Consider the following 15,852-nt stretch of genomic DNA (forward strand, 5'->3'; position numbering starts at 1 on the left):
TTAGTTTAGCTAGCTAGCACAGCTCAAAGATAACCCTTGCCCAAAGTGGCATATCTTTAAAACACCAGAAGGGCACTTAGCACTTGTTGATGAGCGTCAATGTGTGATCATTTAAATTTTAAGTACTCTTAACATGGTCTAATTGTAATATATAATCTCACCCCTAGAGTGGGGAGGAGAAATGGCTGGATCCTCTGACTACCCGCAGTGGAGGATGGTCCCTTAGGTTGCATTGCCAGATGTTGCAAATTAGGACTGTCACCAGGCTCTTCTACCATGCACCTGGAGTCATAAGTGGCTCAATGATGTCCTGTGTGATTTGTTACTCAACAGAATCTGGCTCAGTGTGTGCCTCCTCTGTAACAGGATGCATCTCAGCCAAATTCAGCACCAAATATCTGATCCCAACAGACACCAGGTTCCTGGACATTTAAAAGCACAGCACACAAAAAACAAAGTCACGACAGCTAGATGAACCATAGAAGAGACTTTATGTTTCCCCATTAGCAGCTAATACTCATACAATCTATGTTAATGTTGAATCTTTAAACAAGCTATTGCAACATACCAAGGCAACTGCAAAATGGATGAAAACATGCTATTATTCTGGTCAGCTAATAGTGTTGTAGACTCACTTTGCCCTGGTGATAGTATAAATGCATTCACAAAGTGCAAGATACTGGGGAGCCAGACTTCAGCCCTCCAAATCCAGGTGTATAGCAACCTTTGTAAAGCTAATCCAAGGCATTCTGGGAAAATGTAGTTATCTCCAAGCCCAGGGTTTTTTTGGGGAGTGAACTTATTGAACGTTGGTCTTGGTGGTTTGTCTAATTTTCTGCCTACCACATTCTGTCAAACAACATCTGCTTTTCTGGAAGAGACACTGCACAGAAGCCAGTTTTCCAGAGACATGTTACATCAAGTTTTGCCAGTGACTTCTGGCTCACCACTGGGTGCCAATTCAGGAGGTAAATCTTGAAGTAATACAGAAGGAACGTGCTGGTCCTACGTACACAATTTATTCATAGTCGATTCAGGCATTACAACACATTCCTTTGGTGGGATATAAAGTCTCCATCCAGCGGCTTATATAGAGAGGACTAATGGTCTCTTCCTGAGAAGGACAAAAACTGTAGCCCGGCCAATAGACATATTTAGCCCAGAAATCTGTATGGAACTCAGTGTTTGCTTTTGTTTTGAAATACCTCTTTAAGCAAATGCTGTTAGTAAACCAGCTCAAGAGCAAAACCATTTAGCTATATATGTGGACACAGTACTATCATCTGTTTTGTAACTGCTTACCTACCTCTCCAAAACAAATATCATATAATCCACTTGCCACAAATTAGCAATAGCATGTGAAGGTTAACAGAAACCGTACAGAAAACCGTGTGTTCTGTGATGATAATGTTGAATTTGGGGTGGGGGAACTCTTCCTTGCTTTAGTCTCAACAGCTTCCTTGGGTTTCTGAAAATTTCTTCAGTCTATTCCCTGTTGTTGGTGCTTGAGGTAACTTCCAGTTTTAAGTGCTGGAAAGTTTGGTCCTGGAGAAATGGTTGTGTAGTAATTTTTGCATGCAGTAGGTGATTGTCCAGGCAACTGCTACCATGTATTGCTTTTATTTAGAGTCCCACAAAAAGTGACAAGGCCTTTGTATCCCAGCTCCACTTCTGAAAACAAGCCAGCTAGGAAGGAGATTCTTGAAAATACAATTGTTGGTGCACACTATGTTCTCAGGAGAACAATCTACCCAAACACATAATGTATGAAATACTCCCTCAAACAATCCCTTGACAATTATCAGCTACATTTAGTAATAGTATACGTCTCTGTAACTCTGAAAGACGATGCATGGAAAGGCATGGGAAGCACTTAAGTGCAATACTGCTGACAAAAACAAAACGTGCAGTTTGTCTTGGAACTAAAGTGCTGTACTTCCCTAGGTAGGCCTCCAAGAGAGATCAGAAAAGTGCAAACTAAAAGCATGACAGATGAGTTTTTATAGGCTTTCTTCCCTGCTGCCTCTTGAACTGGTGACATTCATTGAGATTAAATCCTGTGTCTGAGTGTTCAACTCTCCTTTGAAAAAAAAAGAAAAACAGAAAAAAAGAAACAGTATTATTTGGAAAGAAAACATAATTAAAAAAGCATTCTCCCCTCGAAGACCGAGATATTTATTCCTATTTAGATTTTGGATTCTTTACTGTGCAGTGGCATAACAAACTGAATGGGCACCCACCCACTGCAGGAGATCAGGGGTGGAGGGGTTAAGGGGTGGCAATGCAGTCCTGATAGTGGGGGGCTGCATAGCACAGGTTCTGAGAAAGGGAAAATATGGGGTAGGTCCAAGAGCAGGGCCAGGGGGAGCCTTGCACTGCCTGCCCAGCTGTGTTGCTCTTAATGCAACAGCAGCTGGATACTGTTTGGGAGTTCCCAGGCTGGCAATGGTTCAGGACACAGATTGCATGGGGGTGGGGCATGATTCAGGCACCTAACTTGGGTCCCCAGGCAGATGCCCTTCTTGCTCACCCCCAGTTATGCTACTGTTACAACATACTTCAATGTGAGTTTCAAAATGGGCTTCAGCATGAACATAAATGATACATAAGCATCTTTCTGATCCCTTCATAGTGACAGAGCAAAATAAAGAACTTTTAATGAAAGTGAAAGTCAGGCTCTTGGTATTAGTGTTGATAACTGTGGATCACATTGAAAATCCCACCTCACATTAGCAAGCAGTTACTTTGACAAGTAATCTCACTAGATTTCATAGATTTCATAGACGCTAGGGCTGGAAGGGACCCTGGAGGATCATCGAGTCCAGCCTCCTGCCTAAAAGGGCAGGAAGTCAGCAGGGGTCATAGGATCCCAGCAAGGTAGACATCCAAATGTCTCTTGAAGGCGTTCAAAGTAGGTGCTTGAACCACCTCCAGCGGCAGTCTATTCCAAACCTTGTGGGCTTGGACAGTAAAGAAGTTCTTCCTTATGTCCAGCCTGAAACAGTCACGGAGGAGTTTGTGACTGTTTAACCTTGTCATCCCTTGGGGTGCTCTGGTGAACAAACGTTCCCCAAGATCCTGGTGAGCACCCCTGATAAACTTGTAGGTGGCCACCAGATCACCCCTGAGCCTGCGCTTTTCCAGGATGAAGAGTCCCATAGCTCTCAGCCTCTCATCATAAGGTCTGTTTTCCTGACCTCTGATCATGTGCGTGGCTCTCCTCTGGACTCTCTCAAGCTTCTCCATATCCTTTTTGAATTGTGGAGCCCAAAACTGGATGCAGTATTCCAGCTGCGGCCTCACCAAGGCCGAGTACAAGGGGAGAATGACGTCCTGGGATTTGCTTGAGAAGCATCTGTGGATGCAAGCCACTGTTTTGCTTGCTTTACAGCCGCAGCATCACATCGAAGGCTCATGTTCATCTTGTGGTCAATCATGACCCCCAAGTCCCTTTCGTCTGTAGTGCTAACCAGCGTAGCACTGCTGAGCCTATAAGCATGCTGCAGGTTTTTCCTCCCAAGGTGGAGAACCTTACATTTTTCAGTGTTACACACCATCAGGTTCTTGTCCACCCATTTCCTGAGCCTGTCTAGGTGGCCCTTAATTATTTAGGTGTTATTTTTAAACATGTTATAATAAATTTAATTTACTTGTTACCACATATGTGTGACTGTGTCCTTACATACATATGTCAGAAGTAGTGTGCTAACTTCAGCAGAGCAGCTTGTCTGCTACATCACAACTGCTTTGAGCACAATCGTCATGAAAAAATCTCTTTTCCTTCTTTCATAGCTTGGACCTAGAAAGACACTTCGGTCTGCAAAGTGTCATTCACACTAATGATGCTGCACAAATAGCAATGATTTAACTGTGCTGAAGTTACTGAAACGCTGCTTACCAGGAACCAATATATCAAATAGGTAGTGCATAATCTTTATTTCATACTATACAGCGCTAAATACAGAATAACATATTTTAACTTACTGCTTATAGGCAGTGTAGGGCATGGTAGCAAACCATCTAGGGCTTCCCACTATTGTTCCAAAGACATGAATTTAAGCTGTGCTCGGCAATCAGGCCAAAGACTACCTCTAATTAAATGGCACCTGGTCATTCAGGTTGTGGAGGTAAAGATGCAATGTTAGCTACATCACTCCCCTATGTGCTGTTGGCTACAGAAACTGGGCGTGCCTCAATTGTGCTAGTCCTATAGACCAGGGGTCAGCACCCTACAGCCTGTGGGCTAGATCTAGCCTGTGGAGCCACTGGATCTGGTCTGCAGAACTGGAGTTTCAGTTGTGTTCAGTGGAAGAGGATTCACCTGTGCCACATCACATTTAGGCCAGGTCCTAATGCTGGCCAACCTAGAAACTAAGATAGGCCATTCTGGCCCAAAACATTTATGACTGCTGCTATAGACCATTAGGATGGGAGAACTTGGACCTTTCTGTACTTATAGCCAGCTGTGGGAGACTTTCAAAATGACCCAGTAGAGGTGAACAACAAAAATGCTAAAGCCTACCCAAATGAAATCCAAGAAGAGTACTTTTAAACACAATTTATACATTGCATAACTGTTTGAAGAATTATGGTCTAAATAATTCAGTAAAATATTCTAAATCCTTATTGCTGATGCAGTTCTAGTTGTACAGTTCAGAACATAGAACATGGACAACCATTGTTCCTCAAACTAACATGCTACAGATCACTTCCAAGGCATTATCAGGCATATCAGCAGCGTTTATACTTCAAATACATACTCATCATGGAAAAAAGGTTCTTTCCAGTGTTTCTTAAAACACTTGATGCTGAGAAACATAGATAGTGATCATATGATTTACTGCACACTGCAAAAGATGTTTGGTCATTAAAATGAGGAAGTAGAAAAAAACCACAGAGCAGCTAACATAGCAGTGAATTGTTACCTTCCTTTTCAAACTCTTCATTTTAGTGTGCTTTAGAGTAATATCTAACATACTTATTGAAGTATGTGACAGGGACCAGTCAAAAAATTCTACAGCTATGTGCCAGAAAATCATGAGAAGCCACGCTATACATATGCTTAAACAATATGCATTAGGCTTATGCCTGGGCATGTATTAAAGAGCTCTGCTCCAGGTCTTAGCTTGCCTGAAGGCTTTAGTTTAGCAGTTCTGTTCTCCTTTGCATTGGGAACAATTCCACTGGCATTTTTATAGTGTTTGAGAGAGAAGAAATTGGCTTCTTCTACTTAAGCTTTACCATTGAAAATGTTTAATTAGGACAGCACAAATGTTTTGTTTTGGTTTGGTTTGGTTTGGTTTGCATATAGTCCCAATTAATATTAGTGTATTGCCATTCAGGTTGTAGTATTAGTGTCTTTGTGTCTTCAGTATGCCAACTGCACCATCCTTGAGCACAATGAGGAAAATCTCCAGACAGTTGGATCGTTTTGTAGAAGCCTGCTGAACTTTGATCCTCTCTCAACATGGCGAAGACTAAAATGCTTTATCAGCCTGCCCTGGGACATGAATGTGACACTCTGTCCCAAATTACCATTGAGGAAAAGACCTGGGAGATTGTCAAGCACTTTCCCTACCTCTGCAGACACCTCTCTCTCAGAATGCAAACACCAATGAGGAGATCCAGAACAGGATCTGGTGCACAAGTGTCTTCTTTGGGAAATTGCTTCAGTATGTCTTTATTCATCACAATCTCCAGAAAGACAGCAAGATCTAAGTTTACAATGCAGTCATCATCCCCACTATCCTCTATGGATATGAAAAGTGTGTGTCATCAGCATCTCAAAAGCCTAGAAAGGTATCACCAACAATGCCTGTGGAAAATCCTCCATATTAAATAGGAAGATTGTTGCACAAATGCCAGCATCCTTGCTGAAGTGAATATTTCCAGCACTGAGTCAGTGATCCTCAAGCACCTACTTCACTGCACCGGACATTGTGTACAGATGCCCAAAACAAGTACTTTACTCCCAGCTTAATAATAGCCTGAGATGTCATGTTATCCAAAGGAAACACTACAAGGACACATTGAAGGCATACCTCAAAAGAATGGATGCTAACATCAAGAGCTGAGAGGAGCTGGCTGCTGACTGACTCCAGTGGCGCCACAACCTCAAACTAGTGGCAGCCTGTTTCAAGGTAAAGCATCTTGCTCTCAAAGCAGAGAAAAGAGAGCAGAGGAAGGAAAAGGGGAGAAATCCTAGCCTACAATCTATTCTCTCCCACTTAAGGACCTGCAACTTCTGCAGATGGGTCTGTGGCTCAATGATTGGACACTTAAATCACTTCAAGACCCATTAATGAGTCGTGGCAGAGATCATCCTTGAATCAAGGGACTGCTGTCGGTGCTGATTACTGTATTGGACATTTGAAGGAAATCTGCACTAAATATCACTCAGACTCACAGGGCGCGTCCAGACGAGCACATATGTGCCTCTTGCCCCGTCTCAAACCCCTTTGAGGCGAGGCAAGAGGAACATGCAGGAACGAAAAAATGTTCCCCATGCTGCAAAGTGTCACAAACCCAATTGAGTAGTGCCCATGTCACAAGCAAGTAAAACCATTCAAAGCAGTTTTTTTCTGCACTAGGTTAACTAAGGGTTAACAATAATGATAGTAACTGCTTTTTTGCTGCGCATGTCAAAAAGAAATTTATTGCTGCGCCACTAACAGAGATACAAACTTTTGCCTTCTTTGCTTTACATAAATCATTATAATTGGTTAAAGAAAACAAGGAGTAACCCTATGATAACACCCTAGCGAAGACCGCTAGATAATTGGCGATTCTAATTAAATTTATGATGTGGCGAAAAGCAATTGGCTATTACACAAATAAAACCCGTCTTCACTTCCGTGAAGAAGGGGAGACCTCCGCACATGCAACCTGGAGACCTCTGAACGTATGCGTCAGAGTAACTGACAATTTGATCACTTGCCAGTTCGCCCCCCCGTCTTCGACCTTATCTCAGACATAAATCAACGACCTGCCGGCCCAACCTTCTGCCCGACCACCAAACTCTTATGCAGACCGACCTATGACCTACGAACTTTAAGCTATAACTAACCAAATATCTTTGACCTCCGTCTTTCACCACCTTGATGGCGTGAGTAAATAATCTTGCTTTGCAACCGATAAACGTCCGCCTAATTAATTCCACTCCAAGCATCACAAGTACCCGCCTGACGGCCTTCTAAGGCCTCGGACCCTTATCTGCCTGGGTGGGAGTCAGGGAGAGCTGCTGGCCGGCTGCCCTGGGTCCCAACACAACGTTGCAGTGTGGGGAGAAAATTAGACCCCTGGATATCCAGGGATCAAAAAAAACTGCTCTGCAGAAGAGTGGAGCAAGGCATGGTCCCAGACCATGCCAGGGAGTCAGGAGTCAGTCCTCCAAAAGAAACGCTCTGGGGTCAGCCAGAGCATCTCTTTTGTTCTCCTGCTGCCTCCGGCCCCCATTGCTGTCCAAGGTAAGTGTGTGCGGGGGGTGCGGGGGGGGTGGGGGGGGGTCATGGGTGTGGGTGGGTGAGGGATAGCAGGGGGATGTGGGGGGCGGGTTGGGGAGTGGCAGGGGGGATGTCCCTGGGGCTGCAGGGGGTATGGACCTGGCCCAGCCCTGTGCAGCTCACTAGTCCAGCTTTGTACCAAAGCAGGTCTCAGGGCTCCGGGAGGCACACACAGGACGTGTGCCTCCCTGAGCCGTGTGACCCACTCCGGTGCAAAACAAGACTAGTGAGCCACATGGGGCTGGACCAGGTCCCACCATGCACCACACCCCTGCAGGCACAGCGGGACAGAAGCAGGATCCGGTGTGGCATGCAGGGACCGCGTGCTGCGCCCAGCCGGATCCTGCTGGCCCTGGGGCCCCTCTGCTGCCTGGCCGGGCAGGGCCCTTGGTGGCAGGACCCAGCGCGGCATGCGGGGACCACGTGACATGCCCAGATGGGTCCTGCTGGCCTTGGGGCTGCTCCTGCTGCCTAGCCAGGCTGGCCGGCCAGCAGGAGCAGCCCCAGGGCTGGCAGGACCCATCTGGGTGCGGTGCACAGTCTTCGCATGCTGCGCTGGGTCCTGCTGCCATGAGCCCGGCCTGGTCAGGTGACTGAGGGGCCCCAAAGGCGACAGAACTCAGCTGGGCTCAGCACGCAGTCCCCACGTGCCGCGCCGGGTCCTGCCACCAAGGGCCTGGCCCGGCCAAGTGGCAGACAGTCCCCAAGAGTGGCAAAACATGGCTGGGCCTGGCACGTGGTCCCCATGTGCTGTACCGGGTCCTGCTGCCATGGCTCAAAGTGCCCCACTCCCACTGCTGCTGCTAAAGGTAAGTTATGGGCCCTGGGCAGGGGGGCTGTGGCCCTCCACGGTTCCTGGGACCCTGGGCAGGTGGAGCTATGGCCCTCCAGCATGCCTGGGACCCTGGGCAGGGGGGCTGTGGCCCTCCAAGGGGAGCTGAGACCCTTGGAGTGGGGGCTGTGGCCCTCCAGGGTGCCTGGGACTCTGGGCAGGGGGGCTGGGGCCCTGTGGGGGATAGGGACTGTGGCCCTCCAGAGGGGAGCTGGGGCCCTGGTGGGGGGGGCATGCCATGTGCTGTGTGGGGGGGGCTGCACCCTGTGAGGACCAGGGGACCCACCCCTTCTGAGCAGCCCCCCCACAAGGTCCCCCACACCCACAGTCCCCCTAGCAATTGTCCACACCTACCCATACACCAACCCACATCCTCCACAGACACCCATCTGCCTTCCCCCACATGCCTTCCCACCCACTTCCTGCAAACACTACATCCTGCCATCACACACCCATCATGTGCGAGGAAAAGCAAAAGTACACATCAACACATATAGGTATTTAGAATTTATTTTATCATGACGATAGAGACACTGGTAGGCTTCCACATTGCTTTAACATTGTAAATATACCAATAAAGCATTGCCCAACAGATCGTGCGCTCTTGCTCTCTCTCTCTTTCTCTCTCTCTCTAGATATATATGTGTGTGCGTAGACTGGTCTTTTATTTTGATTGTGGAAAAACATGGATTTGGGGGTATTTTTAAAAATGGTTTTGGGATGCTGCTGCAGCAGTTCAGCTGGCACAAGGGGTAGTGTCCCCAGGTACCAAGTGGCTGGGCCCCAGAAGCTCCTGAGAGCGAGTAGACCTCAGCTGCTTGCCAGGATAGCTTTTTGTATGGATGAGGCCAGGACAGGGCAGCTTTTTATACTGCTGGGGACAGCTGGCCCCGGGCTCTAGGTCCCCCTGGCTGCAGATCCGGGAGGAACCAGGCAGGGTTATTTTGCCCCAAGTGGCACAATTTGCTCCGCACCGAAGTGCATGTCTGAGCACGTGCACTGAGGCAAAAAGCCCTGGCTCAAATTTGCACTGCTTCTATTTGAGCTGCTGCAAGCACACATGCTTGCATGTGTGGACACACCCATTGAGTCTATGAAGAACCCATTTTTCATTAATCCAGTTCCTAATCTATGCTTCTTCTGTACAAGCTCAGAGTCATCTTGTCACCAGGCTACCTTCTGATTTGTCTTTTTATTGTGGGAAAATGGAACAGATTTTCAATTTGATTTGAACTTTGGAGAAGGTATGAGATGGATATTCTTAAAAACTTCAGCTTGCTTCTCCAAAGGCTATTCCCAATATTGGACCAAAATCTCATATGTGCCAGAGTTGTGTTCTGTATACTTGGGTCTTGGGAGCAGTGTTAGCCCATGGAGAAACTTAAAGCAGTCTCAAGGATGCTCAGATGACCAGTTCCAGTGGCTTTCAAGAGACCATTCTAGCAATTTGAGCATTTTAGCACCAGAAATTGTCAGAGTACTGCAACTTTGTAGCCACTATCCCTCTCTCTTTGCACATCTTTATTATGAGTTTAAGAAGCAGGTTGGTAAAACAAAATCAGCTACACTGACCACATGCCATGTGGGATACATGTGTCAGGAAAATTTTAATTTGGCCAGTCAGACTCACTTGTACCCACATTATGATACAAGTCAGCCTTATCAGAATACACCCATTATTTTAGCTATAACCTATGGAATCTAGTCCCTGGCAAAAAAACAATCTTCCATGCTGATTTTCTCTTGGCTCTGTCTTCAAAATGTTATTGACTAAGAGCATGTAATGCTGAATGAACTCCTTTATGCAGATTTTCAACTACAGTATCACAAACCTGACTATAGAAACAGGGATTTTTAGAGCTATGTTATCAGTGTTTATAGCTTGATATTTGTCTTGTTTTTTAAAGTGAAAGTTCTATTGTGATATGGTTTGTGAAAGTCTGAGATATTTGGAAATTACCTGCCCTTTACTATGCAGAAATTTCAATGTGTCAAAGAAAGTTATTCATTCATAACAGCTAAAGATGGGAAAAGACCTATTAGGTTATCAAGTTAATCTATTAGGACAGGAAATACTCTCCAGACAAATGCCACATCAATTCTTATACTGAATCTGAGTCAAAAGACGAAGGAGAAGTATGAACAGTTATAAATCGCCACTACAGAAAACTTCATGCTTTCTGAAACGGAGTTAACTGAGCATCCTTTACAGTTCCAGATTGAAGTGTGGAAAACTCTGATATCCACCAGAAAGCATACAGCCTCAGAAGGGAGATAACTTGTACTTTGTCATTTACAAATGTTGGTGTTGTCTGGAAAGCTATGGGACTATATTTAGAATCTGAAAAGCATTCTTACTAGGATTATAATAGTTTTAAGGAAAGTAGCATTTAGACTCTAAATTCCATAGTGTTTCCTCATGCATTATCATGCTTTAAATGTTCATCTATTGATGCAGATGGTACTATTTGAAAGAAAAAGCCATAAACAGAAAGTTTGAAGATCTGTGACTTACTGTTCTCTTCCCTTGATAAATGATGGATTTGTCGTCTTTTGTCTGTTAAAAGCAAATGTAGGCAAACACTCATTAGAAAATTTTACTTAAAAAGTAACAATCCAATCCAATAAATTTGTAGATCCCAAACAGGTTTTTTGGGCTTTTCTTATGCTTATGGCTCTTAAACTTTTCATAGGTTTCTCCAAAGTTCTTTTCTTCTCCAACTACAGTGTCAAACCCTTCTGTTCTTTGCTACAAGAATTGACCTATCATCCTTATTCCAATTTAGCTGTGTATCACAGGAATTAAAGCTCATCTACAGGAGAGATGATTCAGTAACAAGACCAGAGAGGAATAATAGGCTACTACCTGTTATTGGCTTTCCACTCTGTTTTTCTTCATATAGTAGAAGATAGGAGTGGAAGAATGTAAACCAAATATAACAAATAGATATGGATAATATTATTCTAACAGAGCATGGGAGTCCCCTGTGGTTCAGTGGTAGAATCTTTGTCTAGTATGCAGGAGACCTGGGTTTGATTCCCAGACACTTACACAACTACAGCCATGGAAGCACCAAACATCTGGACTCAGTCTGGTCTTTGGATTCTGTCTCAGTTGCCTAAAGGGAGGATGGAAGGTCTGGGCAGCCTCCATTCCTCCAAAAAATTCCTGCTCAGGAAGATCTGGGTGGCTCTCATGATCACCATGATCCAGGAGGATTGATGGTTGTCACCAACAGAGTGCAGGCAACCCTCACCATTTGCAGGGCATAGGTTCTCATATCCCCTATAAACAGCAAAATCTGCAAATAAGGCACTGTGTTTGTGAATGCTGTCTGCATTCATGAACTCAGTGCCCCTGGCATGTGGGAGGGCATGGGGGCAAGCACAGAGCTCCCAAGGAGCTCCTTTAAGTGTATTTAAGTAGTGGGTTTGGCATTCATGAATATTTGAAACCGCAAGTGCTGAACCTGCAAATAGTGAGGGTTTCCTGTGTGGCATATAGCATAATTGTATTCATATAATCTGGATCATGTATAAAGCTATGTGATGAGGAAAATAAAAGCAGACACAAATGAAGCAATCTGTCTCTTTCAGATTAGAGATCATCTGGGTTCTGAAAGGTCACTTAAGTGCAAAGTAGAAGAGAGAAAATGTGTTTAAAAAAGTAAAAATGTACCTTTTTTCCCATGAAACTTTGTAAATGTTTTTTTCCTCCAAAAAATCAAGATTGCAGATAGGAAAATAACTGCTATTACACACGTTGGGACGATAAATAAGATTGGAGGTTTTTGTCCAACATTTTCCGAACTGACTAGACCTATTAAAAAAATAAGCAAATATAGTTTATAAAATAATCCAGTCTGATTCTCATTTGTATTAAGGTCTCTTTGTACCATGCTGGCAAAGCATAAGATCACTACACTGAGTCAGTGTAAATTTTTATGTACACTTTTAAGGCCCCCTGCCATATTGTTGTAATGGGACATTATAGTAAATAACTGTTGGTCCATCCTATGCATGGCAATTTAGCAAGTGCCATTATAAATCAGCAGTATGTATACTGAAGATTATTTAGATACAATTCCAGGCAATAGAGTGCCAAGCGTATTGGAGGTATATATTGAGGAATACCATTGTACTGGCAACTGGGCAAACAGGAGCTATCCTAGAATTTAGAAGAGAAATGACAAAAGTGTCTATAGTGAACTGAGTTCAGAAACATTAATAAAATGGCAGATTTCCAAAGGCAAATATAATGTCTGTCTTATTTTCCTTTTAAAAAATGCCACACTGCTTTCTAGGAAATAATATCAGTGATTGTAGTAATGCATTATATTAGGCTGCATCACAACTTCCTACAGTCAATCATGCATTACATATATAAAAAATATATCTATAAAAGCATGTAATCTGTTTTTAGAATCAATCAGTCATACACTCACATTCACCCTTTTGGGGAAGCCCCCATGTACAAATTCAAAGAGATTCAAAGAGAGATACAAACCTAATGTGGAAACAGAAGCCAAAGTTGCTTCATTCAATTCTTTATTCCAGAACATGCAGCTATAGTTTTCTCCTGTTTCTGGCTTGACTGTTGCAATACTGGTGACATTGTATAGTCCATCTGTGGTCAGTGTGTAGGTAGTATTTGCAGACACACTCTGATTCTTTTCATTATGCCAGAACACCTCAGCCGGGGGAAATCCTTCCGAGTGGCAAGTTAAAACCAATTTCTCTTCATCCGGTTTATTTTTTCCTTGGATGTGTATTTTCTTGTAGGAAGCTGCATAAGAACAAGTTGAGTTACTGTGAAAGATTTTACTCACTGTTAAAAATAGTAAAGTTACTGCTAAAAATATTTTTTACTATTTCTCCCTTCCTCCCTCTCTTTTTACAATATATGTATATCAGATGCCCTTTGACTTTGAAATGATGGAAGTGACTGTTCAATCCTTTTCAGGCCTACAATAACTCCTTTTTCTTCAGTTAACTCCTTGAAGATCAATAGTAAATAGTGAGTTTGGAATCCATGGATCCACAGCAGGGGTTTTCAACCTTTTGGGGTCAGTGTGCCCTTGGCCCCAAGATGCAGGGGAAGGGGGCAGGTAGCGCGCAACTGAATGCATAGTGGCAGCAGCTGCCACGTGCAAGCTTCTCCTGCCCCCCACATCTAGCTGGGCAGGCAGAGCCTGCATGGCAGCATGGGATACTACGTGGCAGTGCTCCATCCGTGCCTGCCCATGTGTACACCCTAGGGCCTTCTCAAGTACCCCCAGGGGTACACGTATTCCCAGTTGACAACCCCTGATCTACAGAATACTAAAGCCTAGCACAATGGGGCACCATCAGGGTCTCTGGGCACTACTGTCATAAATGAAATCATAGTAGTGATATAATAAAAATAATTTGGGCCATCTGGGAGAAAAATGGACATTTAGAATGTTTGAGTGATGTCAGGTAAGAGACAGCTGTGGCATTATCATCATATTGGAATGAAACAGAGTCAGTCCTTGCAAGCCCAAGCCAAAGGACCACTAGCATCTCCCTGATTGCACAAGAAAGGTTTCTCCCTTGCAAGCTCATTGCCATGGCATGATTAGTAACAAGGGCCTTGGTGCAAGCTCTGCCCTTAGTTAAATTGGTGCAAATTATTGCTTAACAACTTATATATGTTATTATTATATATTAGGCTGCTAGAAACACATAAGACAACAAGGGCCTGCTCCAACAGGGACAATCACTTATGGAATGCCCAGCTATTTGGATGGTTAATAGATGGCTGCTTCAAGTAGTACTGAGATCAAAGCAGGCTTCAGAAGCCAAGAAAAGGTGGCAAAAAGGTCACCTTTACTCTCTCTCTCTCTCTCAACCAGCTACCTCAAGTGATGTCCTGGTGTATCCATGGGTTAAGCCAAAGAATTTTGTAGCAAAAGGAGAAGTTTAATGCTGATTTTAGCATGTAAAAAACAAACTTTTAATTAACCCGCTACCCATGTGCAAGAGTCTGGTCACTAACCTTTTACTTTCAAAATAACGTATTTGTAATCAGCTCCTTGGTAGTCAATGAGACAGCGGTAAGACCCTGCATCCATGAGCTTGACATCTATGATTTGAAGCACAGAGCGTCCCAATTTCAACTGATCATGTAACAATGTTGCTCTTCCCTGGTAGCTGCTGTGTTGGGATTGAAGGATTTCCTCTCCTTTGTGAAGGGTGTAGACCTCTTTGGATTCCTGTTCTTTTTGCTCTTTTTGCTCCCAAACAACACTTAAGAGTTTTAGATTTAACTCTCCATTCACTGGAAACCTGCATTCCATGGTGATGTTGCTTCCATATTCTACAGTGTATAGTTCCTGGGGAACTTCAACTACGAATAAAGCTAAGAGAAAAAAATCATGATACCCGGTAGGCACACATTATAACTTTCCCTCTAATTTTGCCTCTAAGACAAAAGGTGGCAAGTCATCAAACATTCACAACTATTGAGTAGTCTTTGACTTTGCAGCCCTTTTGCTTTATTTTGGTACTACCAGTAACAGTTTTTACCGTACAGGTAGCAATAAAATAAAATTTATCTTTATTTCATACTGATTTCGGAGTCCAAAAAAACAGAGGAAGAACAAAGAACAAGCTGAGGTTCTCTACAGAAATATTTTTTTCAGAAATAACTCATGATTGTTTTTGGATGGACCATTATATAAGGAAGACCCATCTGGAATGACAAATATACAGATTTGGAACTTATACAAGTTACAAATTACAAGTGTAACTGTTAGGTCTGGATGTTCCATGACAAGGAACAACTATTTGTGGCGATTCTAAACCTTTAAGTCAATGGTTCTCAACCTTTTGAGATTCAAGGCACCCCTCAGCAGATGCCAGTTCTTAGCTTTCATTTGTTGCTTGACTATGGAAAAATATTAGAGCAATTGTTTTGCTGCAAAGTAATCAGAAAGATCACAGTCGGTCAGTCTTATGGATTCTTATTTGCAATCCCTGTGTTTATCTTGTGAATCATATGGTTGTTTTCACATCTAACAGTGCTAATATTATGCAGCACCGTATTGCACCCTTAAAAAGATCTCAAAGCACTCCAGGGTTTCACAGAACCCTGATTGAGAACCACTGGTTTAACCAGTGTAAATCAAGTGTAACTTTTGGGATATTACACAAATGCAAATTTTTTTGCCCATTGTAAGTACATCTGCCCAAAGGAATGTATGAACAAGGAGGACCACACAGTAGAGTCATGACTTATCACTGCAGTTTTGATTCTATCACATATACTCATGGGGAGTAGCACCTCACTCTTGTGAATGAGCTCAATGAATCCTGCCAATGCACTTATTTCAGCATAAGGTTCAAGGTCACTTATGCACTTAAGGCAAAATGATCTACTCAGTTAGCCACCTCTAGTACACTGAGTGACATTAGAGCCATACAGGCTGCATCTACATGAAACGCTGACTGCCGTGACTACTGTGCAGTAGTGTCGCATGGCAGGAAGTGTGACAC

General features: G+C 43.7%; 1 protein-coding gene across 1 annotated transcript in view; it reads right to left on the minus strand.

The window, feature by feature from the left end:
• Window positions 1-472: 472 nt before the first annotated feature.
• The window catches only part of LOC102558645 (programmed cell death 1 ligand 2), a 39,987-nt gene continuing 24,607 nt past the window's right edge, over window positions 473-15,852 (minus strand). Inside the window, exons 3-7 of the mRNA XM_006268902.4 lie at window positions 14,354-14,716; window positions 12,842-13,120; window positions 12,014-12,154; window positions 10,850-10,891; window positions 473-2,080 (exon numbers count right to left, since the gene is read on the minus strand). Coding sequence (XP_006268964.2) covers window positions 2,001-2,080; window positions 10,850-10,891; window positions 12,014-12,154; window positions 12,842-13,120; window positions 14,354-14,716 — 905 coding nt within the window. The 3' untranslated portion in view covers window positions 473-2,000. The remainder of the gene's footprint in view (window positions 2,081-10,849; window positions 10,892-12,013; window positions 12,155-12,841; window positions 13,121-14,353; window positions 14,717-15,852) is intronic.

This window comes from Alligator mississippiensis, chromosome 3 (genome assembly GCF_030867095.1).
Source record: "Alligator mississippiensis isolate rAllMis1 chromosome 3, rAllMis1, whole genome shotgun sequence".
NCBI lineage: Eukaryota > Metazoa > Chordata > Crocodylia > Alligatoridae > Alligator > Alligator mississippiensis.